The 27,896-nt window shown below is 43.6% G+C and overlaps 2 protein-coding genes across 3 annotated transcripts in view; one reads left to right on the forward strand and one right to left on the reverse strand.

Annotated features, from left to right (window-relative positions):
• LOC125768357 (putative transcription factor SOX-15) overlaps positions 1-27,896 on the forward strand; it is a 53,461-nt gene that overhangs the window by 21,224 nt on the left and 4,341 nt on the right. Inside the window, exons 1-2 of one of the 2 annotated variants that reach the window (XM_049435888.1) lie at positions 4,175-4,411; positions 4,510-5,147. In XM_049435888.1, the coding sequence (XP_049291845.1) occupies positions 4,386-4,411; positions 4,510-5,147 (664 nt within the window). In that variant the 5' untranslated portion in view covers positions 4,175-4,385. Of the gene's footprint in view, positions 1-4,174; positions 4,412-4,509; positions 5,148-27,896 lie in introns of those variants that run through there. The other variant, XM_049435887.1, reaches the window with a different exon arrangement.
• On the reverse strand, positions 22,352-24,129 carry LOC125768408 (basement membrane-specific heparan sulfate proteoglycan core protein-like). The gene is made up of 3 exons (XM_049436025.1): positions 23,176-24,129; positions 22,894-23,115; positions 22,352-22,831 (listed from the first exon to the last, which is right to left on the reverse strand). Exons 1-3 carry the CDS (start codon positions 23,515-23,517, stop codon positions 22,394-22,396), a joined length of 1,002 nt encoding a protein of 333 aa, XP_049291982.1. The 5' UTR covers positions 23,518-24,129; the 3' UTR covers positions 22,352-22,393.

Consider the following 27,896-nt stretch of genomic DNA (forward strand, 5'->3'; position numbering starts at 1 on the left):
CAACACGGCGACCGGGAAGCTTATCGGCCGTTGTCGATCTTTCTTTTGCGCAAAGACCGAGGGCAAAGGAAGTGTTGACGGACGGAGCTCTATCGTCACGATGGGCTTGCCGCTGTTAAGATGAGGTCCGAGGTGAGGCTGCTAACCACGCTCTACAGAGGCATACAGATTTGTGGATGGTTTCCAAGAAGGACGCGAGTACCGTGAAGTCCCGTTTCGGTGGCGTGCGTCTTCATAGACGTTTGGGTGAGCTTTTGGTTTCGCTACGTCGCAAGGGTTGCGTGATGAAGTAGTCGATGAGATGGGATACGGTTATTTCAATAAAGTTGTCGATCGAACATCTTTCAGCTACCGGAAGGTTAATGTAGATTGATTTAATAAAGCGACCCGAACTCCTCAAGCATACACATTTAAAGCAGTTTTAAATGTCACTCATTCTTCAAGTGCTTAAAGACAACTGACTTCTATATCGCACCGTGATGTATTGCTTCCTGGTCAAACTCCAATCACGTTGAACTACTTAATCCCCGTGATTTCCGTTCACCAGTCTTCAGAAGTTAGCGGGAAGAGAAGAACAACATCACACCGTGTAAAGCTCGTTCACTTCATCAATCACCGGCTGAGTGGGTTTTCCAACTGCTAGCCCAGTGGAAGGACCCAGCCGGATCCGTCGATGATAGTCGTTCGCCCTTCTGCCGTCCAGATTGCAATGGCCCGTCATCGGGTACGAATCAATCATAATCGACGATGTGAAATTTGTCACCTTCCAGACGCAGTACGAGCGGGCGCCCGCTGACGCCAGCGATAAGACGGGAACGGATGGCACATGATTTACGGGAGGTTCCACCCAGCTCCAAGGCGGCTTCTACCGCTGCTACCTTCCGAACAATGTTGTGGTGATTTTTACAGCTCATAAACATTAACTGCACACTGGCAGAAAGTTTTTAAAAAAACACGAACCGCGGTTGGGAAAGCACACTGTCGACCGGAATGAGTCATAAAAACAAAACTTGCAACGTACGTATTGTAACCTTTGCTACCTTAAACACATCCCCAAAATGCGTGTTTGGCATGTAGCGTGGTGCGCAATCAAACAATATCCACCGAAACAGGACGTGCTGGCACGTGCGCCATTTAACGTTTTAACTCGTGTACCGTTAGTGGGTATTGGACCAACTCTCACTCTCTCTCGCACACGCGGCCGCCTTGGGCAATTCCTTGGCGTTTGGATGAGAGCATCGTGCCGGAGGAGGTCAAAATGTCTTGCAAGAGTCGCACGTGCGTACGAAACGTCTTCGAGATGACACGATTTTCGAAGGTACTCGATGGTGTCTGATGTGTATCTGGCCAACACTGTGGGCGTGTTGGGCACTAGTGCTAGATGAAAGCGAGATGTCTAAGCCTCTATGGGCGAGATTTGTTCCGCGTCTCCGAATGTATCTTGGTCGGTGCGTAAATTATGATAGCCACGATCGGGCATATCTGCGTAGACAAACGCGTCTGACACGTCTGGCCCATCTGGAGACGTGACACGGGTTTTTGGAAGGTTCAGGTTAGGTAACCAAGCAACGGAGATGCATGTACGCGGATTTCGCACAAACACACACGAGCATGAATTCCACGAAACTCGCGCTCGCGTAGGGAAACCCTCAAACGTTCGACCTAGCAAGATGGTCATGTCGTAAACTGAGAATTCTCATGGCCATAGGCTAAAGTTCGTACCTTTAGACGTTTGGCTGGTGTTCTGTTTATTTTGAGCATGGGTTTTATTACACCCCAAGAAAAGAACAAGATGTGTTGACCAGCGAAGCGTAACCCGAAGAATAAAACATGCTCCGTAGAAGGGGGTTAGCTAATTGTCACGGTGTGCTACAGTTTGAAACGTCGCTTGGAAGGAAGTATTTAAAAACATGCTCATTAAAACCTGCTATACATACAATGTTATAATATTTAGAAGAAAGCAAAAAAAAATCTAACAAATTTCATCAAAATCCAGAAGACACAGAAGTGAGATATGTCTGAAGAGACAGAAGTGAGATATGTCTCCGAGTCGGAGTGTACACCAAAAGCATTGTCATTTTCACTCTTCCAATGTAAACAAAGCGACTACTCCTCCAGTATTCCCTCTCAACGAAGCTAGATCTGAAGATCCCACCGGCGTAAAAGGGTGTTTCCCATTGTCCCATCGGATCTTTAGAACATCGTTTGTTTGTTTGTTTTGTCTCGTTGCCTATATGTGTGTGTGTGTGTGTCTGCGGTAGTTATTCAAAAAGGTTACAATCTCAAGGACGAACTTTTTCCACCCGCCAGCACCGGTTAAGTTCATTGTGCCCGCCAGCTGATCCATTGTTTGTTTCCATATAAGAAAATTGAACAGACCCGAGATGGATTGTCCCAGTGGCCCGGTTTTTCCTCCCTTTTGCACCCTACCGGTGAGAATGTTTTCGGCATGAAGGTGTTGTGGAAGGTGGGCTGATGAAACTACAGCAACCTTACTACTACTTTGTGTCAAAGCTACTCCCGCCCCCCTTCGCCGTGGTACGCCGGGAATGTTTGGAACTGGGGTTGAGAACAATTGATTATTGTATTAAAATTACCCAAGCCGCACCGGGTTCTCCAAACCCAGACATGATCTTTGTCTCTCACACTACTCCCAACCGGCTGGGGGGTGGTTTGAAGGAACTGGTGCGTTTTGCAAAATCGTCACCACACCGGTACCGGAAGGCTAGAAGAATTTGCCAACGTCAAACTAGTGGAGACAGCAAGCAGTACACTAACGCCTGCCCAAAACCACGTGCGCCTGGGAAACCATTCTTGCCGTCAGCTGGACTTTCGGTTTCAAGCTGGCGGAGGAAAGCATTAACAAAAGGGAGCAGTTTTGGGAGACCCTTTGTTTTGAGTTATTTCTCAGCCAGGTTATCAGACCAGATGGGCGAGATGGGAGAATCGGAAACAATCGTCTCACAACGGTGATTTTGATCCGATTTGATACTCCTGTGTTGGGTAACGTCCGTCTATAGCAAAGGGTCATAGTACCCTTCAAATATGGCAGGTGTCCCAACATGCAACAAGTTTGACGAGGTCTGTAAACATTGAACTTTTACAATTTCTGATTCTCTGGAACTTTTCTTACCGTTGCACCTTTACTGATACTACTCACAATCAGGTAGAACAATACCTCTCCGGAGTGAGGAGTATGCTTGGAGGTAAATATGTAATTTGGATGAGAAATTCTCAGAGTGTGTTTCCGGTAATGTAACTTCCGAGCGGGACCGAGCGAGAACAAAGCCACAACAAATGCCAGCTGATCAATCCTATGGTCGGACATTTTGGGGTTCGGTCTTGAATCAGGTGCTCCAGGTGAACTTGAAATATTCATAGTTCCTTCTGACGGAAGGGTAACACCTCCACAGCTTTCTGGGACGAGTGGGTGGGGATGAATGATCCACTTCCCATGGGTGAAACTGCTTCGATTTGCATTGCATTGTTGTCTGGATGGCGCGTGGTCTTGTGGAGTTTATGTTTAGTTTTCTACTGCTGACACATACTTGGGAAGTTCTCTCTCGTGTATGTAAGGAGAGGACACGTTTTTTCCTGCTATTTCTAATTTCATTAAAGGTGTGATTTATGTTATTTGCAAAATCAATTCCAACATCAGAAATAGCTTCTGCTTTCATAAAATCCTTGAAGTTCTTCAATCGTATGCGTATGCTTGGAACTGCTATGAGCCAATTTCCACCAAACGAATTGATCTTCTTTGAGGTAATGGTTCACTATCGTAAAATCAACCATTCCTACCGATCAGACCAAACAATGTGCCGATACCGTAAATGTCCACCGAGCGGAAACTAATATCTTGGTTGTTTGGGCACCAATGTCACGATATGCTATCCGTTCGTGATTCCTCGTTTCTGGTAACATTCGCGAGATCATGATCCCGTTGTGCCGTATATCGATACCGGGTTCCTGCAGGGCGGCTTCGTGAGGATCATCTGCCATCGATACATTGGACAAATTGGGGAGAAGAAAAAAAACCTACTGCCCGTGTAGGATGGTGTGCGCTTGTTGGCGGTGGGGAATCCGCTTGTCAGCACTGTTGGTGGTCCTAGTGCGTTATCTAGAGGAGCACAGCTCAATGTTTGCCGATGGCACGAAGTGAACCAGTCGGTGAACAAACATGGAACCGCTTCAGTTGTAGCTTCTGCTCCACACGGAGAAGGTAGCGGCGGTAGTCAACCACGTTTGAGGACGACAGGCACGACTACCGATGGCGACGTCACCTACCGTGTGACCCATATCGTTGCTTATCGTTAAGCTAACATGTCTCGGGAATCGGTCTAGTACTCCAGTTCCCTTCGCTTTATTTTTCACAGAAGCAGTTGACTATGTTCATACGGGCATTATCACTTTGGTTCGTTTTTTTGTTGTAGTTATTACAAAAGAATATTATTATAAAATCCGCACTTGCTTGAAAATATTCTTATTAAATCCTTTATTTTCTTGTTACAGTTCTCCTCAGCATCAGCCGCAACAGAGCTACCATCGGAACTACGAGGAATATGTCCATCCGATGCAGCAACAGCAGCAGCAGCAACAACAGCAACACAATCCCGCGGCCAGTTCGCCCCTTTCTACCCTCTCCCAGCATGGCAGCATGTTGGCACCGCAGAGTCCCAGTATGCTGGGGGGCAGTAATGGCATGATGTCCTCACCGCTCATGCAGTCCCACTCACCGTTACTCTCGTCGAACGCATCCCTGCTCCAATCACAGTCACCACTGCTGTCCAGCTCGCCTCTAATGAGCCAGTACAGTCCGTACCACCATCAGGACGTACCGATGCCGACGATTCTGCCCCAGGACGAACCGGGCGGTGGTGGTGGAGGCTGGGGAGGGTACGCACTGACTGCGGCCGGTCCTTATCAGAGCGAGTTCTGTGCCTCGAACTATGGCGTGCTGCATCAGCGGCAGGCGTACGGTGGCCCCCACGGTCCGGGCAAACTTGGACCGCACGGAGGTCTAAAGAGCGCCAAGGAAGCACGTATCCGGCGGCCCATGAATGCGTTTATGGTGTGGGCCAAGGTCGAGCGGAAGAAGCTCGCAGACGAGAATCCCGATCTACACAATGCCGATCTCAGCAAAATGCTAGGTAAGTCCATAAGCCGGAAGGATTAAGTGATAAGAGCGTGTGGCCGGCTGAAGCTGTCGGGGAGGTAGTTTATCGGGGTAGGTCAGTGTTAAACCAGGTGGATGGTTTAAGACTCAATTTATTTTTAGCTTGAACCAATTGAAGGGGGAAGTAATTGGCACTTCTAGTTTGTTTTTTTTACGAACCAATTTGGAGATGTCAATTCCGTCAAGACATTGGCTCGTCTGAAGTTGTCTAGATGAAAATTTATCTCATCTATTACACAACGCACCACCGTGGATCGCACGATCAACAACCAGTGTCGACATGTTTCCAAATCGCGCAGTCATTTACACATTATCAGTCGATGGCGCAGCTCTATGCTACCGGATCGTTCGACAGTTGGAAGGTACACTTCCAATCAAACACTCTATTTCTCATCTGTCAGGCTCGCCTAAGCTGACCTTAGGTGAACCACGGCACGGCATCGGCCCATGTACTCAATCAATGACCAATCAATCAGTTTAATCACCAAATTTAACCGTCTACGCTGTCTTAACAGGCGCAAGTACTCTCGTGGGCTTGAATTTCTGTTGGCTTTTCTGTGTTGGTGCTTTTTTTTTCTTACTTCGAACTCTTTTTACTTTGAACCAGAGATAAGATTACACGCTTTGGATGACCATTTCGCACCGGTGTTCGGACGTTGTAACAGGTAGCAGGTAGCAAGCACGGTGGTCAATCTTATCACAGACGATAAAAACCCATTACGCTTCCACTCGCACTATCGATTTGAAAGATGTTACGGTGGCATTAGGAAAAGGAGCTCAAAACTCTATTGGATGTCTCGCAAACAAGGTGCACGATAAAGATGAGCAAGACTTATAATCGGATTTTCTAAGTTTTCACACTTATCCGACAGGTTTGGATGAGTCAGGCAACTTGGCAGATTATTGAAATTTCCCACCTGATACGGATCTCTATCTCTCGCACCGCAAAAGCCGCTTGTTGTAGGTAGTTTGGTTTACGTAATTCGCAATCGGTGACTCACTGGCTCATACACAAAATGGCACGCGAATCTAGCATTAAATGAAAATCTGTGCATCTTCTACGGGAACAATTTCCTGTTGCATGGGTGCCTGGTTCGTGTGATGCAGTTTCGGATTGATCGGAATTAAATTGAACGACAAATTAAATGTTGATTAAACATTTAGGGGTGGGATTTGAATGAAACTCCCACCGGGGAAACGTTCGATGACATGATCTTCAACGTGACCACTCCTAGACGATCGATTGTGATTCGGAACAGGAAATTGTCACGTTGTCCGGTGAGGGCAAAAAGAAAAAAAAACAATATAAAAATAACTGCAAGGTTCAACAGTTCAATACCATTGACGCACATGGTTGAGTAATGTGTCGCTAGGATGACAGTGAAAAAATAACCATAAACCATAAACCGTAAACCATGGGATGGTTTTATAATCCCACCACCAAAATTAGTGGCTTAAGTAGATAAGATTAATAAAATGGTTTTTTCGATTCGGGTGACGAATTTGTTTTTGAAAAATGGTTTACCGATAAAGTGTTGAGGGTGGCAGAAAGCTGATGACTAACAGCCCGGTTAAGTGAAGCTGCTATAAAAATGTGCTATAAAGTTCTGCATTTCTGTATATTATCATTCTGCAACCGACTGGTTCCGGTGGGTGAACAAGAATGTTTAGCTCTTCCAACCAGCCGGCCATTTCCTTTACAAGCGACAAACCCATACAAAGCAGACAGCCAGGGACGAGTTCGGTTGAAGAAAAAAGTTCGGTCCAACCGAAGACTTCGATTTGCTCGAACTCCAATTAGGGCCAAAGTGTGCCGCATAAATTATCCACTCGTTGGTGTATTGGTGTGTTCGCTTTATTTATATTTATTCGACTCCGACTCGTACGTTAGCGTGCCTTTGTTTATGCCACATCGCGAACTTAAGCTGGTACTACGTAGTCGAACTGAAACTGAAAAGCAAATCTTCACGTTGCACATTTGCAATGGAGAACATCATCGCGGTGCAACGCGATTTGCAACGATGCTATTCGATTGGCGCTGGAAGAAACGAAACGAATAAAGCAAGACAACGTACGAACGATTCTGGTTGTTGATCTTGAAAACAGCGAAGAAATGTTCGCAACAACTATGGTGAGATTGCGGTTTTATCGTACGGCGAGATAAGATGAGATGAGATGCTGTAAGTGAGAAATCAGCAAACAGTGAGCATTTATCGTTCGGTCTCTCTTGCTCACGCTTTCATGCTGAGAGCTTTTAAATCCAGTGATCTCTCTTTTACCGCGCGTGAAAAATCGGTCTCATTCATAGCGCTGCGGTACCATATTTTCCTTTCTCGCTCTTCTCACAGCTCTCTTCTCACCCGCGGGGGGCGAAAGCAAATCGGGCAATTATAGACACCGCCCTCTTTTAATTCGATCCGATTGGTTGATTTACCCATAATCATCGCGACCTTCCTTTTGGTCTTTGATTTTGTATCGAGTGCCCATTTTCTGTACCGTACGTCCAATCCGTGCGCGGGTTCGTCGCCTGTGCGGTCTCGCTTCCAAAGTCTTTCGTTTTTGTTCGCTCAGCCGGTTTAAGGATTACAGTTTTAAACGCTACACAACCGTGCAGAAGCAGTTCGGAGTGGTTACAACCGAAGTTACCGGTGACTGTAAATCAGATTGTTTACAAATAAATCAACCAACTGTAATACACTTGGGTGTATGGTTAGCCGAGCAACCGTTCGTTTGAGTTGAGTTGGACTTTTCTTCAAACGCCTTGGGAACAGTTCGGTGTATTGGCGTACACCGCATACATCAGTTTAATCGTTTTACGCGAATGTGCAATAAATTGAACTAGTCGTGACGCGATAGTATAATATGGCAACCGGACTAATGAGGATACCGCATGGTTTTGAAGGTATGCTTGTGACTTATAACTAAGCTACTGGTAGTTTATATATTTACGTGTCAATTGGGAATGAGGTATGCATGAATTATGTGTTGCTTTACGTACCGCCGAAGAGCATAAATTCTAAAATCGTTCCACTTTGCTTCGCGAGCGATTGTGCCTAAAGGTGTTCTCTCCGGCCACCATCAATATATCGTCAAAAACGTAATGCAACCTCATCTCAACCTCTTTAAGGCCATTAGGCACATTGCGCCACTATCGCTTAAGCGCAATCATTTTGACAGCCACGAAAGTGGTCCAGTTTTCAAAGAGTAATTATCGGAGCAATTTTAGTGCAGAAAAAGCCTCCCAAATGACTGCTGCCTTGGTACTTTACTGCGCAGCACCTTAATGATCGCGTCATTTTCGTGTGTCCTTACCCACCCTCGAGGGACGAGCAATGGGCCGCAAGCAATGCACTTAACCGACGGTGACGGGCATCAGTGAAAAAAAAGGCCCGCTAAATGTAGAGTGGCAGTTTGATTTTTACCTCATCTTCGGTTGGCTTTCGAGGTCGATTTCACGGAGATCCAATCCGTGGGTCCGTGGTACACCGGTGGATAGCATTGAAACCAATCCATCCATCACCGGTTGCAGACGAGACGATCGTTGCGTGAACCGCACCGACTGAAAGCTGGACCGAAAAAAAAAGCAGTGACTCGAATCATCCAACCGATCAAGCGACATGCAAATGAGCATTTCGGCGGTGGGTTTGGATTGCCGGGACGGGACGAATGTGAATGATGGTGATGAATGAATCGCCGTGCAGGGAAGGAAGAGTAGCAAAAAAGTGGATAGGAAGGCGAGAAAGAGAGAAGGATAGAAGACAACAAAAAAATACATCACTCTAAACTGATCAACCTAAATTCTCGTCATCGTAAAGTCGGGTTGGGCTTAAAGAAGGAACGAACACAACAAAAAAAGAGCATAAAAAACACTAAAAAAAACCACCTCGATTGCTTCAACAAAATCGACTGTTGCGCTGTGGGTGCAGTTTGGGGAGCACATTTTCCGGCGGTCAGCTGAAGCGGTAAAGGCTGAAGCCGGAAATGACGATCCCTTCCTTTTTTGGGGGCCGTAGCAACTCAAGCGCGAAGCGTGGGCCATTCGGTGAGGTGGTAAGGAGAAAGGGCACATGCGAGGGGTGGTAAAAAAAACACAAACCCTGCAGTACCTTCCATTCCATCCAGCAACGCTTCCCGACGATCTCGTTCGTACGATCGTTCGATGTCATCAAAGTTGTTATTGCACACAAGCTGTTAGTACGGGGTAACAACAACGTAAAAAGTAAATTAACTGCAGGCAGTGTAAGGTCGTTCTTGGACCCCGGTGGATTCGAGGGTGTGTGTTCCAATGTGCTGGCTGACCTGATTAAAGATTACCATCCCTAAAATTTAATTAAAAGCCAAATTGCAACTACAAGGTGAGTTGCAGCTGAAATGTTACTTCCAGAGCAAATCTAAAATATTAAGTAAATTGATTATTTTAACTAAAAAATAAAAAATCTATTCGCAGTTTGACATATTAAAGAACAATATAATTGTTTATGGCAAATAGTAAATACTTCAACTGGGAATGGTTTAGTTTATACGAGATCGAACAAAACTTAATTTTACAATAATCAATAACAAAATTAAGTATCAAAATGTTGATGAACCTTTTATCCGTGCTGTCCGACTATTCGGCCATGGCAGAATCATATTCTTTATAATTAAAATAAAGAAAAAATATTAAAGAATGAAAAAAAGTCTTTATACTTAAATTTATTCACATACAAGGCAGACATTTTTGAATAATTTAAAAACCTTTTTAAATTGACCATTCATGAATCTCTGACGATCAAGCTATAGAAGGATTATTTAATAGCTCACAAGTAATGGCAAACATTATATTAAATTGAACTTCTTTAACTAAAAGAACTTTCCTACTAAAAGAAACATACCTTCCAAGAGAATGAATTTTGTTCTCGTGATTTAAATAATTTATAAAATTCGTTATTGAATTAATATAAACGAACTGATTTATAATTTCAGTATCTTGTCTTCTCTATTTTATAAAGCATTTGATTCTTTGCATATTTTGGCATAGATCATGCTGTAATGTAAAACTTCTTCAACATCATGCTTCGAAAATGAAGAAACTCCTGGTAGTGGTAGGAATTTTTCATGGTTCCACTGAAACAGTTTGTCTGTTCAGCGGTGCCAGTGGACGCCGGTTTTTCATCCGACCCCAGCTGAAGCAGTTAATTTCGTTTTTCATTACCATTCGCCAGTCGAAAATGGGAGGCATCGAAATAAAAACAACCATGAATAACCCACCTTGCGAGTACAACCCACTTTCTTACCGTGACGCATTTCGAGTGTTTCGAGACGTATAAGAGTAAGTTTCCAAACTTGCTGAGCACTCTTCCGTTATGGGTGACTTTAGATACCAAACCAAAAAAAAAAACGAACTCGTCAAGACGTTCAAGCGTTTTGAAATGGAACAGATTTTTAGTACCCTTCTACTCAGATCCCGTTGCCCCGCAGACGAACGTTCACTAATGAACGACAGATAGACACCCCTTTTAGGCAGTGTGGAAAAGATAGACACCAATAATTGCTTCGACGAAATCGACCACCTCCACAGTTGGAGATTTTTGGATTTTTTTATGTTTTTTTGTAAATCTTACCTCAAAATGGCCGTCCCTGTTCGAACGGTTTCGAGGCCTGCCGTGATTGCTTGTGGTGTGTGTTGTTGTTTTTTTTTTCAATCCCTATGTTCGTTTAACTTACAACCTCCTCTCTATCACCTTCATATACGTAACAGTAGACGAGCCCCAAGATCAACGCCGGGTGGCGATGGAAGGTTTTGGAAAAATATAAAACCGTATCTAAAACCCGTTCACTAGCGGTTGGCGCTAATAGACGGAGCGGATTCTCATTGGGTTGAAATTAAGTTGGATGTGTTTTTTTCTTCTTCTTTCCAGTAAAGGTAGACGACAGATAAATAAAAAAAATGGTGCCGTAATTAGATTTATTTCGTTCGTATAGTCGAATGTTTGAATGATGGCGACCCCGAAAAGATCGCGCGTTCAATTGCGTCGAAAGAGAACGCAGACGCGTCATTAGCTTTAATGACAAATGTTGGGCTTCTTGCAAGCCGGAGCGCGTTGAAACCGTGACTAACAACGGGAAGGATGAACCATTAACATTTATCGACATCAAATCGTGTGCCTTTTGTGCTTGGGTTTGGATTTATTCCGCCTGTCCCCAAAACGCGGCGTGTCATCAACAAGTTGCATGACGAGTTTGGTTAATTTAAACTCTTGTTTTGTGTGTTCCTAAAGATGGAGGTTATTAAAAAAAAAAATTCTTGCTAGAAGATCGGCATCGCTCATCAAGAGCAAAAAACTCCTTACACGGGCACTTCCTAGATCACATTACGATTACCGGCAAAATGGTGCAAACATGATGCGTGCGATGAAAAATCATTCTATCACACTCACACGATCTTCGATCCCGTCCGATCGGTTCGGTACAAAGTATTCGATCCTTAGGCATCGTTAGGCACAAACACATTTAATGGGCAACAATTGCATTCACTCCGCCGTTCGTCATCGGACGACACACTGCCACACAAGGAATGTGCACTGGCATCGATCGATCTCCGTCCCGTTTGGCGTCCCGAAGATTTGGCAGATAAACCTTACGCACCGTCGTAACCACCGATCGATGATTTACAAATCCTTCCAGCTCGTTTTACATTCGCTATAATGGCACAGCAAACAGGGGGAATGCTCCCTATCCGGCTAGGCCGGCGATCGTCGATCGTATCGTGTCTCCCTTTTACCCCGGGTGTTGTTGGAACGAGCTGCCATTTTGTCTCCCGGACCTTGGCAGATCCGAATTTCCGATTGCAGCTTCCTTCCCTGGCCACGGCACGGTTGATGGATGGCTTCGACAACCGATGCACCACGGTACGAGAGCACGTGCACGGTTTCGGTGTGCATTTTAACATTTCCGTTGACATTTATTGCATCCGTTCGCTCGAGGAGAGACCGAATCGCACCAAGGCCTGAAAACAAGGCAACCCTCTTCGGCGTGATCTTGCTGTGTGACTGTTTTGGATTTGTTGTAGATTTATTTGCTCTGTGCCGTGCGCGAAGGACAGTGGCTGAAGGATGGCAAAATGATGCGAAGCAAGAAGGGCGATTGACACTGTACGGAACTGCTAAGGAATGAACAGAAGTTTAGTTAGCAAGTGTCATTTTAAGTTTGATGCTTTCTATACTATTAGAGCTTCTATTTAATTATGTTTGATTATAAAATACTGAAGGAAATGAATATGGATACGGGATTGTGTCTTGGGATGATGTTATTCGAATAATTTATGTTAATTTATTTCTTTGAAAGCACTTCGAAGGAAATTTTATGATTGTTAAACATTTTTAGTCGGACTATTTGTAACCTTTTCAAATAAAAATATGGATTTAATCCACACATAATGCAAATAGAGAAATGCTTTATTACCACAGACTAAAGAACAGGAAATTTTAATTCCTAAAAATATATTATTTCCAAAAAGTCATCGTCTCCTACGAGTTTGGGCACTCGAAGCTTATCTTCCTACGAGTTTCTCCGAAGCTCATAAAATGTTGTAAAAAAAAGCCCAATATCCGTTCCGTGTATGGAAAATTGATTTTATCTCTCTCTTTCTCTCTCTAACGGTAAGCGGTACGACGCAAAAGGCAAAGAACCACATAAAAAGCATATCAAATAAATATGTTTTCTACCCCTGGTTAATTTAACGATCCGCATGATCGATCAGCACCCAAAACTTCCATTTCTTCAAAAGTCACCCCAAAAAACCCGTACCTCCCAATTGTTTCGTTGGGTGTCGTTTGAGCGACGTGTGCGTGTGCAGAAATCTTTTTTGTCGCTTGCTTTATTTTGCGCAATAAAGTACATAAAAATATTTCCCGCTTTCGTAAACACGGTGTACGAGCCGGCACATGCCACAATATGATCGGCAAACCGTAAAACGTGCAAAACGACGCGAAAGCCCAAAGTTAGGTCTGTTTTGGTATTCCGAAGGGTGTCGCCATCTCCATAAAGCACGCACACTTTGGCGCTGCCATATCGTGCGGACGCGCGCGCGCGCGCTCACTCCCCATTCCCGATGGAGGCGCTTGATCAGCCGAAGCCATGGCGCTGCAGATGGTTGCCTGCGATCGGGCTGGCCGATTGTTGGTCGTTTTCGGTGTATAAATTCCCAAAAAATGGCAAATCCCCACCGGCAAAACGACCCGGCAAGGAAGGTGTTTTGGGCAAAAAAAAAAATAATGGGATGCGGCAGTGCGGAAAGGCTGCACCGGCAACACCGTTGGTGATAATTAACGATGAAAAGCACGCAAAATTACCATCGAACCGGTAGCCATGGTTGGAAGGGAAGAAAGGGCAAGCGGTGTCTTTTTTTGTGTATAAGGGTAAGGCTTGGGTGCGCTTAATCATTGGCGGACGCATCACATTCTCCTTGGTGCCACCGACTTGCAAAGAAGGCAAATGCCTTTCTTTCGCACAGCTTTTGCTTGTTGCCAGTTCTTGCGAATGCAAATCACCGCTTGATAGAGTGTCGCCTTAATAAATTGCAATTTATTACGATGTGTATAGGGCGAAGCAGAGAGAGGGAAAAGAATAACAATCACAAGAGCAGGAAAATTGGTTGAAGAATAAAAAAACACAAATCAGACAAAGAAATGAACAGGCGCGTAAGGCGTTTCTAAGGGCGGAAGCTCAGTGCACGAAAAGTTACAATAAAATGAGCAAAAATATTTTGACACATAATAAATTTGGTTGCAATTTTCATTCACACCAACCAGGCAAACGGTACAGGCAAACCCTGATCATGCATTCTTCAGGTGCATCTTCCTTCTGGAACGATACAAAGTAGCGTAATTTATGGATTTTAGAAAAAGAAGCGAAATGATTAATACTCATTAGTATGGAGCTTCCTTTTCTTTTGGATTTTAAAATTTTTTACTATACTTTCATTCTTTAGAATTACTTACAGGGTTTTTCAGTTCATGTTTCAATTTTAGAACTAAATCTGGGTTTTTTTCAAGTTGAACCAGAATATGTTGAAGTATATCAGGGACTCTTCTCATGTTCTGTACTTCAAGTTCAAGTACTTTAGCAAACCTTTCAGTGCGACAATCGAGAATCTATTTCAAATTGGTTCAAAGTGCCCGAAATTGGGGAAGAAGTCAACATATTCCAGTTCAAGTTGAAAAGAATCCAGAAATTACTCCAAGATTACCAGTTGAGCTCAAAACTCTTGTATTTTCTAAATGGGAAATAAGAAGGAACTCCAAACCTCGATAAAGAATCACCCAATAATTGCAACCGAACCGTCTAAACGTGTAATAGAAAGCCTAGAGAACGTCCAACGTTGACGAACAGAACCGACAACGGACCATCCGAAATATTAGGTATTCCGATCAGCAGCCAGTGATTGAAATAAACATTTTCCGGACGAAAGCGTGCCCAGCGTACGCATTCATTCGTGGTTCCCTTGGCGGAGACTATGCCCTCCATTCCTCCTTATCTCCTGCCCACTGAAGAAGAGACCTCCATAAGAGGGAAATAAAAATTTATTTTTTAAGATATTGCGTACACACACACTTGGTTCGCTGGTGTGCGTTCGTTGGGTATGAATTTTGTTCATTTATTTTTTAAACCCCACCAGAACGATGGACCCGTACGCTATGCTTCACTCGACCGGTTCGAGTGCACTATGAAGTACGATCGATTAGTTTGAAGTTGATTTTTCATTCATCAGACACACTTTGCGAAGGGTTTTGGGGTGTGCGCTGCAGGATGGATGAACGGTGCAATGGGGTACATTAATCTCTTTTCGCATCCGGTTATGCTGTCGAACCCCCCGGAGGGATTCTATCTCTCCCCGCCCGCGAAAGGTAATAAAACCCAAAGAAAGTACCGTTCCCGGAGTGTCCGGGAATAGTTGGGTGCAGAGAAGTGACTCTTCTAGCGCGACTTCGCCGTGTTGGGGGGAGTCCCTTGATTCTGCTGTTTGGGGCTGATTGGAAGGTGCAAATGTAGGGCAAAGGTAGATTTAATCTGGCCCGTGTTATGCATTTCAATTACGAGCATTTCCTGCGTGGAGCGTCAATTCTTTTTTTTTTGGTGCGTGTGTGTACGGTCTATCCTCACATGAATCATTCGCGCTTAGTTTCGTTGATGGGCAGCATGTTTAGAAGCTAGCAGACCGCTGAAGAACTGGCAGTTGTTTTATTTATTTATTGCGATTTATGCTAGAAGAAGACATTCCCCTCAAGTAGGGGGTTTTGTGATTTGAATGCGGTTGTCGCAATGCGATGCAACTCATTTTACCGCTGACAGCATCACATTGATAATGATGATGATCGTTAGGGCGGAGTTGTGGAACATGGAGCAGAAGCAGAGAAAAAAACTACAGCAACCGCATTAAAGTTAATACACATTTAGCAACGGACGAATTACGCTTAAACACTCCCGGCCAGCACCGTTTAAACTTTCCGCTTCGTACGGGAGGAATGAGCAAAAAAAAACAACAACCTTCCAGAAGCGCTACAATTGCTGCAAGTTGCATCGCCGACAAGTGCACCCCACGTACAAACCCCGGCAATGGGAGGAGGTTGGAAAATCGCTCGGATTGCAGCAGAAGCAGTGGCAGTAGGTAGTAGCCCGACAACAGCATCACCATCATCATCATCAGCTGTTGCTACTGCCATTTGCTGTCTGGTTGCCGCGAAAATTACTATCAGCCATCAGGGCAGCAAAACAACAACGCGGACATGGGTAGTGGAGCGAGAGATGAGAAGGCAAAAAAACAACAAAACAACACAGAAAAAATCTAGACTGTGGGAACAACAACAAGACGCCTGTGCTGGAGAACAATAGGGGTGGATATTTTGCAAAAAAAGAAAAAAACACACAACAACACTACTTACAAACGCACAAAAAAAAACACCCTCTACATACAAACACACGTGTATGAAGAGTGTGCAATTATACTAGGTACCGCAATGGTGACTGCAATTGCAGTAACTGCAGCGTTACTTACATTCAGGCGGTAACTAATCTGCACTGCTGACGGGTGTTGCGAGATGAGTGTTTTTTTTTCATTATTTGTACGTGTGTGTGTGTGTGTGTGTGAGTGATGATTTTTCTCCTAGTTCCATCCGTCGTTGAAATGGTTGTACAGTGTGCGGTGGAAAAATGGAAGCCAAACCACACTTTACGATGAAGTGTTAGATATGCGGCACAGCTGGTTGAATTTTTCTACATCAGATGTGAGCGTCCACATCGCTATCGGTGATGAGATTACGCGAGATTTCGTACAGGCGTTTTGAAATTGTTTGCAAAAAAGTTTGTTCGAACCGAGCGACTAATGGCGATTGCGGACTATGTATGCAGAAAAATGGAAATTACTATACAATATATTAAAAAAAGTCTTCTTTACGAACAATTATTTCCATTACACTTACTTATCAATGCGATGTTATGATGTCATCTTTTCCTTTCCGGTTCTCGTCATTCGTCATTCATCAGCAATACGGTTGACAAGGGAAACAACGTGTCAGTTTGCGCTGTCTCGATTCCAGTAGATTATTCTACTGTTTTCAATGCGTTGGCTTATAATTTCTTCCCGAGTGTCAACGACTTGGGTCAAGCGTTCACTTGATCGTTAGCTGCCAAGGAGGAAATAAACCTGGTAACGCTCTGAAACAACATTGAGCAAGGGCAATAGGAACAATTTTCGCCTTTTTAGTTTATCTCCAGTAAGGTATTATCCACAGTCTATTACCTGAAGTTGAATCCAGATCTGTGAGCTAAGTTTTATTTCAATGGCTAAGTCGTTCGGTGTCATTCTAATGACGTCATCTAGTTCAGGTCATCATACAAAAAACGTATATGTAGAAAAACTATGAATGTTTCATATATTCTCAGTTCTAGATCTTTGTGGCAGGCTACTTTTACAAAATTGTTGGCAGGCTACTACGTGTATTTCAATATTGATTCTGAAAGTACTGACTTTTAACCCAAGATTGGTAAAGTTTTGGATAACTTCTGGGGTTGAGGGGGACTCCTGGTGGATTAATCGATAGTTTTTGGGAGCAAGATTTTACCACATCAAGATTTTGCCTTATTTTCTAACAGAGAGTTCTTGGTGATCTCCACATCATAAACATTCATTAGGATCTGGATTGATCTATGGAAGATTCCGCGCAGTGTCAGTGCTGCCAAATCTGTTCGTAACAATGTCCGATTTCCAAGGAATTTCGGATGAGTTGTAACTCTTTTAGCAAAAGGTTTTGAAGGTTTTACATCTTTCTCCACTTAATAAATGATCTTGTCCTATCGTATTAGTCTGGTACCTTTGCTTTACTGTCGTATGATTATGTTGAATAGTTGGCGATGTTTTGTTGAAACTTTGACTATTCCTTTGTACCACAAGAAGTTCCTAACAGATTTCTCCAGAATTTTGCAATATGTTTATGTTTCGAATAGATCTTAATCAATGTTTGAGTCTTGGTTTCGGCATCTTTTCTACGAATGCGCCAAATCGGTCTTGAATTATTATGGAAAATATATTTCAGGAGTTCTACAAGTTGTAGTTGGAGCATGGTAGCTTATGTAAGTATTTTAAGAGATCATTTTTATTTCTTGTAAGACTCCCTCGTATTTCCTCGCAAGTCCTCCTCAGCAACATTGTAAGCTCTACCGGTCTCTATGATTCGTGATAAAAATCAATCCTATCCACCATGTAAGCTTATGTGTAGCGTGCATCGTAGCGATCTGATCGAACAACATACCAGCACGAAAAAATAAAAACTTCCATCACTAGAAAGCGATGATAACGCCACCGATTCCTACATCTAACGGCACATGATCTCATCTTTCCGCAATTGGGTAGTAGATCTCCCGGGGGCCCTTTAATACATCAACTGCCGCAGGTGCAACAATCTCGATCGGTCGATCTTCATACCGCAGCTAGAGTGTTGAATCAGATCGAGAGCCGATTAGAGGAGAAAGAACAAGGGAAACAAAAAGCACAAAAAATAGACTCGCAACCACACCGCGGTGTCAGCTAGACGACATGGTGAGGAAATTAAAAATAAAAGTAAACCTTCCGCATTACGAACGGATAAGCATGCCGCGGTGCGTTCCGGGTGTGACACACCGTACCACACGGGGTGTTGCTGTGTGCGTTTTGATGTTGCTATTGTTTCGGGATGTTCAGGCACGCAACGTAGTCTAATCCCTCCGTGAACCCTTTCTCGTACGCACAAACATGGTTTCCTTTTATTTTGCTCGCTGAACTACGGATGCCCTGCCCCCGAGCGGGGTGCCTGGAGATATCTTCGCTCCGGAAGCATAAGCGAGGGGCAGAGAAAGTGTACAAGAAAATTTATGTTGTTTGACTTGTGTGCGGTGTACTGCGAAGCCCAAAAGCGATGTTGTGGTGCGTTGCGTCGCGTGGGAGATTATGCTAATTAAATGTTTCTCGGGTAGAAGAAGACCAGACAGTAAGAGTTGGAAACGAAAACGCATTACTCCACTTTCTTCGCAACTTTAGTTTCGGTGTGCGGATGAACGGACTCGTTGAATATTTGTTTAATATCATTAAAACAACAACAAATGATTCATGTTATTCTGAGTGGTATACAACCTTTCGCTCATGTTTACTTTGAGGTTTTCATGAGGTTTTGTCCGGGGCACATTATATTAAATTATTATATCCTTCTTTACCATACGGAACTTTTTCTACCCGTAATGACTTTACGGTTTATTTTAGTGGTAAATCACAATCAGCAAACATCTGCTCCGTATCCTATGAGTAGCGCATCCTCATTTACATCGAGGAACCATTTTTCACACCTTTTCCTTCCGGCAACTTCTGCATTGCTCGGTTGGCAGTTGGCCTTCTGGCACCATTCCCAGGCGAAATAATTGTCACGTTGATTAAGGCACTAGAAAGCGCATCAGACGATGATGAAAAGCTGAACGATGATTTATGTTGCGACCTTTTAATCAGTCATTTTATCTGGGACCTGGGGGTTGCAATCCGCCCAACAGTGGAAAGTGAGTTTGAAAGCTTTTAGCACACGCGTGTGGAAATGACTTCATTTTGGGTAAAAACGGAAATGGTTGGATGTGCTTTTAAGTAAAATACTAGTCTTCTTCCGCGAAACATCCATCAAGCTTCGTAGCTCACATAAATAATTATTAAAAGTGTTAGAAAAATGAAAAACAAAATTTAAATAAAATTCACGCCTTTATGAAGCAGTTTCAGAGAAGTAAATCAACGCATTAGTTGGCATGTACGAGGAAAAGTACCGATGATTTCATGCTAGAAAGTCATTATAAACATACATCTCAGCTAACGAGGCTCATTGATAATGATCAGTGCCGATCGCTTCCCGGCCACTAACGTTCCATTGATTTTGCAGTTACAGGAAAAGTCTGTCGTGAAAAAAAAGCGATACAATCCTTACACGCAATCGAACTCCTCCCCAGTGCGGCGTGATCGTGATGTCTCGCAGCTGCGCAATCGGTGAAATCTCATCGTGCCGATAATTTTCCACCTTTTTTTCTCCACCCAACGCAATTGTGGCTAATTTGCTCTAAAGACGACTTAATTACTCTCGCGAGATCTGGACATCGCGAAGGCTTACGCGAACACACATTCTCCAACAAGACTTACAAGCTGGAGCATCAAAGTCACTAAGGTTTCCTTAGGATATCTGGTCGATATTGCTGTAAGGTTCGAATAGGGAACATTCTCGCAACAACCCGCAACCGTCCGTATTTGACTGACATTTGTCTTCGATGTGATACGATCGGGTCGAGATTCAAATCCTCATCAAGCGCTTCCACTGACTGACGTTTGCTACCGGGTTTGCGCGAGCTTCTCGATGCCTTCTCCCCAACCCAAGCGATCGGAGCGCTGACAGGACCCCGCTACGCCCAACGTTACCACGATCAATCTCGTACGTGATTTCTTCGAAACTAAATTTGGTAAATGGCTGATGTCAGATCGGAATCGTTCGGATCCGTATCGTGCAGTCGTCTACAACGCACCGGACCAGACATCGTCCGATCCGGAGATCTGCGTCTGTGGGTGTGGCCTTTAGGAGCAACTTGTCAAATTCATTTCGTGTCGCTTGGAAGAGGAGAAACACAACGGTGCAAACGTTGAAACAACCGTAAAAACACACAAACCCAAGGGAGGAAGTTACAAATCAAGAATCCTTTGCGTTTGGTCGGTTCGGTGGGATTTGTGAGGATTTTTTTTTCTACTGGAGTTTGTCGATCGATGTCGATCAATCACCTGACTCGTTGTGGACGTGTGGCGATTTCTTGGAATGGTATTTCTTATCCCGCTTTGCTCACGCAGGTCCCCTGGTTCTCTATCACATTTCGCAGTTTTTAGCGAACGATGGAAGATAAATTAATCTGTGAGACAGGTTTCGTCTTACTGTTTTTTGTTTTTGTTTTGGAATATTTCCTTCTGTACAACCTTGTCCAACATTTTTATTGAGTGATCTTCCTTTTTTTACATCGGATTGTTTTTAATCAAGAATTGTGCAAGAATAGACATGATATTGCATGATTTACAAATAGTATCTTCTCCATGTAACTACAAGCAAGAACATGCTCGTAGACCCACAGGAATGTTCTTGCATTGCAGAAAAATCGGTTTTCCCACAGTCGTGGGCTGAAGCGTGAAGCAACTTCCCTTTAGCGCCTTAATTGAACCATGTTCGGGTGCGATGTGTTATGCTACTCTCCGGTTCAGTGAAGCGTACCCGGAGCTTGGTGAGCAAAGATTTACAGCAAACAAGCTAGCAATTAATCCTCGTAAAAGAAACTACCCAGATCCGCGACCAAAAAACCACAGGATGGAGTGAAGTAGTTGCCATTCGCGTCAGCTTCTAGCTCTATTCCTACACACATGTACAAAACAAACCCGATCATCACATGTGATCCACAACGGAACACACCTCACACGAAACTCGCGATGATCGCGAAAAAGAACGAACCACGTTTGGCAGGGGATTGGTAACATCCGGACGGAAGTGAAGACACCTGTGCTCACTGGAACGGAAATATCAGCTCGACGTTCAGGTCGAAGAGAAGAAAACGGGAGGAATTGGCGCAAACTTCTTCAGGTTCGTTCACCCGTATAATGTCTTAGAGCAGCAAAGGTACCACAAAAAACCACGGCTTATTTGCACCGTTTGGACCTGTGTTGGGGTGGAATGTTTTGATACAAGCAACACACCAACACCAATACTAAGGTGGGTTAATGTAGGGAGACGTTTGTCGTCTTATTTACCCGTTAGTTTTTTTTTGTTAAGAAAAAGTATTTTCTATACAGACTTTACACAAATATACACAAAAACCTTAACCTGATGTATGATACTACCGTGTCTGTACGGCGTGGGTGAAAGCCACTAACACAGCATTGCGCCCGCAACTACGTTTGCAAGAAACGCACAGAAGGGTGACCGTCGGATCGGGTGAAATTTTCCCAGGGTGGTAAAAATTTCTCACCAACAGTCCACGAACCGGAACGGCAAAAGGCAAAAGGGCAGAACGCATCTACCCCGGGGGGGGGACATTGAGAGAGAAAGAAAGAGGATACGATCTGGATGATGAAGAAAAGGAAGATTCAAGATCAACATACCGAACGCACACAGTCAGTCAACAACAACTCGTAGCAACTTATTGATGGGGGAGTAGGAGTTGTTGTGTCGTGACGCCTGAGGGATGTATAATTAAACAGCCCTTTAAACTGTATTAAGAATTAAAGAGTATTTGTACAAACAGACATTCTAGCGACATTCAATGTTGCATTGATATTGATAAGTTTTGAGTCATAATTAACTTATTTTATATGGAAGACTCTTCTGGGTAATTCAAGTTTTCGGAGACGTTCTTATGAAGAACTCATGAGCTTGTGGTGGTTTCAAAGAAGATGTCGGATAGATCAACTCCTTAGTACAGGAGTCAATCCAGAAAAGACTGCCCAAAAACATCATGTCGTCACCCTAACTTATTGAGTTTAACTTCATCGTTTGATCATTTGCTATGCTAGAACTCCTCGTGAATTCAAACTTATTGTATCAATCAATTATCCCTTACAATATTACCCTTACAAAGAATAGCAACATGTTTTAATAAGTATATCTTTTCTATTCTATTTACAGGTAAGTCTACATCTTCTCCACGCATAGTCTTTCACACGTAATGGTAAGTTCTCGGAGTGATACTCTTTGGAACGTATCGTGCCCGGTGCCACTCCCACGGCATACATAAACCCATCGGTGGTCCAATAAACGCTCGATTGTAGCCAAAGTCACACCGCTCGCAGGAGTTGCCACGGAACCCGGCAGGACAGCGACACTCTTCGATGTGGGTCGCTATACCCAAACCTCGCTGATAGTCACTTGCAGAGTCCATTACGATTAGCCGTCCACTTGGTTCATAACGTCCATTCTTGGGATGCATTCGAATCAGAAAATGATCAATGTATGCAAGCACTGTTAGGAACTCTACTCGATCGATGGATGATCCGTTAAGATGAACGAAACTCGACTCCTGTAGCTTAATATTAGCCATCTCATGCCTGATCACGTCAATGTTACTGCTCCTGTAAATGATTGATCGATTATAGCCCTAAAACGAACGAAAAATGGAATAATTTTAAAAACATTTCATTTCTTAGGTAGTATTCTTACCATGAGTATAATATCTGGAATCTCTTGAGGTTCGTCTGGTTCTATTGGGATCTGTAGATATCCTCCGTACGACATTACTTGATGCTCGATGAAGCGATACGGAAGACTGTAGTACAGGGTCCGATTTGAAGGGAAGTTGCTGATAGTTTTCATCGTCTTCACAGTTCCATTTCCATCCCACGTTGCGTATCGCATTTTCCAATCGTTCATCGCCATCGTATACTAAGCATTGGAGAACTTGATTTTCACACCGTTTTTTCTCTATATACCAGTTACACTTACATTCCATCTGAAAACATTCACCTGATGGCAGAGTTCGGAAACACCAGAACAAAAACACTTCATACAGGAGCTGGTGTTTTCATCACCCGCTAGAAATTCCCCTTTCGGACATGGATTTCCTCGAACCACGGCAACCGTTACCGGTTGTACATTCACCGTTCCGTGTGGATGTGCCAGATGGCAGGAATAGTTACCCGCGTCTATTAATCGCATTCGGCAGGCTAAATGTCCATCGCCATTCTCCGACACCCAGTCACAGACAGGATCGAGCAATTCATTTCCGTTCATTTTCCATCGTACGATCGGTGGCGGTACACCTGCACCACGGCATGTTAGATTCATCCACTCACCAACTTGTACGGTTGCTAGAGCGGAAGGTTTTTCGATGACCGATGCACTCTGACAGTCGATCTCATCTGACCCGTCCGGACAGTGAGCAAATCCATCGCAGCGGAACGTTATCGAGACGGAAATACCACATCGACACCGAAAGGGGACATACCTTAAGGGTGTTCTATCGACTGTTGGGAAGATGATGTGTTAAGAAGTTAGAGTTATTACACCTTCTAAAATTCTATAATCTTACTAGCAACAACTCCGACGATTGAAATAATTGCTAGAGCAATCAACACCAAGTTATGTGTCATGGCAACGACTGCAGCTGGAAGACTGATAAGCAGCATGACTCGAGGTTCTCCAGCAGTTCTGGCCAACGGTTGTTCGTTGGGAGAGATCCCTCAAATTTGCTGATATTCACCACAATGACTCATTTCATCTTGTTGGGAGCAAAATAATCTTTATTCTCGATGTGCATACGAATATAAATTCTCTTTGTTGAATGCCGATATTGCAGATGTTAATTGGTTGAACGTTTTCAAAAAACTTAGTCACAAATAAATTCTATTCAACGCACCGGAAAAGCGGTACATGTCATCACCATCACCGTCCCCAAACAAAACCCGTTCGTGGGCGATTTCTTTTTGTTTCGCTCGGTCAATCAAAGGCCGGTCAGGAAGACGCTATAAAGCCCACCATCACTCCGTTCGTTGGCCAGTGGTTGCTGGGCGTACGCACGTGCGCGTGTCAACTTGAATGCGGTTTGTGGCCGAAAAGGCGATAGTCTATTAACGATTCTTTACCCATGCGTATGCGTGTTCTTCTTTCCGATTTTGATTTAAAGTGTATGTATCTTGTTTTTTTTTCTTCTCCTTGTCGTGTCCATCGACTAAACCATTCAAACGGTTCATCGCTCTGATTGGGCACGCACTTTTTCGTGTATGTACAGTTCATTTCCCTCGTTTGCGTTCGAATATTTATTTATTACATTTTTTTCGAATTTGATTTGTCGAAATCGTGACTTGCGCACTGGGTGGGACAAGGCAGGGAAGGATGGTAGTTTATTAGATTTTTATTAAAAGTAGCAACGCACCGATCCATAAATCATTGCGCCAGCACCTGAGGATCGGATGGATTATCCTATTATTTAAACTGAACCGGGTAAGCTGAACAAGAAAATAAAAATCGTGTGGCGCCATGGCGGAAACGGAGCAATGAAATTCATTTATGCTCGTTACAACCTTTCCATGCGCACTATTTCACTCTTCCTCAGTTCCCAAAACTTGTAGTCCGTCTTTTTTTATTTTTTGGAAGCATCATAAATTCTGCAGGACGCTTGTCCCTCGACCGCATAGCATTTCAGTGAACTGAAATCGTCAGCTCCATTCCGGGAAAAGTGAGCAACACCAAATCCGGCGACTGATTAGAATTTTTAATCCACCTCACCTTCGGCACCCGGCCAGTGTCAACCGTTTTGCTTATGCTCGAAAACGGAGGGAAAATGCCTCAAAAAAAAAGTTCTGCTCATACTTTAAGCGTTTAGACTTCTTGTTTTGTGCGTTGTTGCCATTCTCCGCCATTAATGTTCGAGCGCCACGGTCTATCTATCCGCAAGTGCATCGAATGAATAATTCAAAACTCATCAAACTGTTGTGCGATTTTGTGATCCTTTTTTTATCCATTTCAAGCCGGGAGTTTTTAATATGTTTCGCAAAAAAACAAACAGCCAACGATCTCGCATATGTTGCGCATAAATATTTTGCAATAAAAAAAATGCTTTCCACTCGTGATTTGCACCTTTTATACAATTTTCTTTTCTTTGTTGGTCTTTTCACAACTTTTTTTGCATACTTTTAGGAGTTGCGTGCTGATTTTGTGAGCATTTATGATCTGCTTATTAGGCAGCATAGTTGTTAAGGAAAATCAGGAACTTACACACACGCTTATACTTTACAGCAAGATCTTTCGCTATGTACGATCGGAACTTAAAAGAAAACATAATTCGAGAGAAATCCCCCTAAAGTCTTCTGTTGTAGTTAAAATTAAATGAAATTCTAAAAAGCAAATTGCCGTGCAGCAATATATCTGCTAAGATGTGTTCAAAGAGCACAATTCTCTGGTTCCCTGAAGATGACATCTTCTTCGACAAGCAGCCGTGATGGTGGTTGACATTCCACGCAAAGCGGGTGAGTGCAAAAATTGCAAAAATAATTGCTCCCCTGCACGTTATGCACGCTAATTGGCGCTGAAGTGCAAGATGTGCGATTAAACTGCACTTTGAAGTGGTTTTTTTTTTGTGCAGCGAAGGACCAATCATTTCGTACGCGCTTTAGTCACGCTCAATCGGATTTCCGCATCAATGTGTGGCAGGAAACTCCACCATAAGCGCGGGGTACGAGAAGGTCACAGTAGAAAAAAAGGATCTTTATAATAAACTTTAGTGTGGTTGGAGAAGGTTTTGCGATCGACACACTTAAGCATACGTTCTGTGTGCGCTTGTGTGTGCTTGAAGCAGAGCGCACTCCTATTTCATCGGATTGGATTGAGTCGATGATGAACTCATCGTAAGTTAAATTGCTCGCTAAAAGAGGCAATTTGCTGCGTACGGTAACAGTGGGATGCCACCGACCTGGGCAATGTAATTGTTGATTAATTACCAGCCATTGTTTTCCCGAACCATGTCGTACCGTGCCATCGGGAATGTGTTTGCCCCGGGTAGCATCCCGCGCATTAATCATCGAAACGATCAAAATCGCAGACCCCAAATGTGGGGATGATTCGCCTTTCTTTTCGTGGCGATGAATTTTAAGTTCCTTCGGGGTGCCGGAAAGAGGAAAAGCATGAACAAACCGCTAGCTAGAAGCAATTAGCTGGCGGAGACGAATGTTTGACCGCAAGACAGCAGCAACGAACCGAACATCAACATCGTGTTGCGTTATTAAAATTCACCCAACAGCTAAGGCAGTGTGTGGCTTCCTTCTACGCTAGCTCAGGAAGAAAACAATTCAACAACCGCTAAACATTGCTGCAACGGTTCTGAAACAGTGTCTACCGATCTACTGAAGGCACCTGTTCACTATTTGCAAAAAAAGGACCACTAACCACTGTTTTTTTCCCTCTTGCCGTTCCTGATTGTTGCTTTTATGCGAATGGCTTGCGTCCGCGCACACTCACCAACATGGCGACATTAATATTCAAGCTGACCACGTGTTCCAGCTCCATTTAGCACGAGCCCAAAAAACAAGACTAGGGACTAGGGAGCGAAATAGGGAAGAATGGAAGAGGTGAGTCAGCGGAGCAGTGAAGAAAGAGGGAAAGAACAACGGTACAATGACCGTCAGCAGCACGCCGAAGTCTATTTGAATAATAGTTTGTGCCGAGATTGTTTTGTTGTTTTGCTCCTTCGCGTGGTTTCATATTACATGGCGGGGGGGACACCTATTGCATGTGAAAGCAACTAGGTTGGTGTGGATCGTGGCGTTCTTCTGTTTTGGGGGGGCAGACATTGCAGCATGGAGGTATGAAAGCATAAACAAATTTACTGTCCCATAACTGTTCAATTGTTTTGCTCGTTATTCCATTGCTGCTTGCTGTGACAGGGTGACGCTAAAGACATTCAGTTTTTTTCATTTTTTCCAGAACTCTGATCTGGATATTAACAATGGAAGTTGCTGGTAATGGCATGAGTTGACGCCTTTAAAGACAACCTTGAGGGATTTGTCAAGATATCCTGAAATGCAACTAGGTTCTCATTAAATATCATTTATCTTGATCATTTTTCAGATTTGAATTTCAAAATCATCCTTCTTTGAAAAAAAAGAATGGTTTGATAAGTCTGAAACTACTGATGCTTTGATGCTCTGTGTCCATAAACAAATATTTGAAATATTTACTCTTGGAACTGTTAAACCTGTATCATCAAACTCCTTTAGAGTAGGAACTCTTATAAAATAGATCCAATGTTTATATGATAAGTCCAGTAGCAAAATCCCATTCGAGTAATTCTTCCATACCCAGAGCTGATCGATCGAGCAATTCGGGTATAAACTTCAAGAAAAGCCAGAAACTCCAGGCTTAAGATCACCTGAACTTATCGTCCCAAAAAAAATGAACCTCTAGCTCACTAGCGGCGATGCACGCTAGAACCTCCAACAAGCTTTAATCAGTATCAATTAAATGCATCTCTTGTGGTGAAATGCGATCAACAAGATCCCGATCATCACACCCCAGGTGTGATAATCAGCCGAACCGGAACGAAGCGGAAGCCAACGGCGGCATCACTTTCGGTAATTGGGAAGCCCGGTAAATCAAGCCAACCCAACACAAGTGTGCACTCTGCACACACAGTTGCTAAATTGAATTCGACAACTCGAACGAATCGCTTC

Source organism: Anopheles funestus, chromosome 3RL, assembly GCF_943734845.2.
Source record: "Anopheles funestus chromosome 3RL, idAnoFuneDA-416_04, whole genome shotgun sequence".
NCBI lineage: Eukaryota > Metazoa > Arthropoda > Insecta > Diptera > Culicidae > Anopheles > Anopheles funestus.

Coding starts and splice junctions, on each gene's coding strand:
- LOC125768408 (XM_049436025.1), bottom strand. CDS start 23,517: ATGAATCTAACATGCCGTGGTGCAGGTGTACCGCCACCGATCGTACGA. Junction 23,116..23,175: donor TGAATGTTTTCAGATGGAAT/GTAAGTGTAACT, acceptor TCCAATGCTTAG/TATACGATGGCGATGAACGA. Junction 22,832..22,893: donor TTCCAGATATTATACTCATG/GTAAGAATACTA, acceptor CGTTCGTTTTAG/GGCTATAATCGATCAATCAT.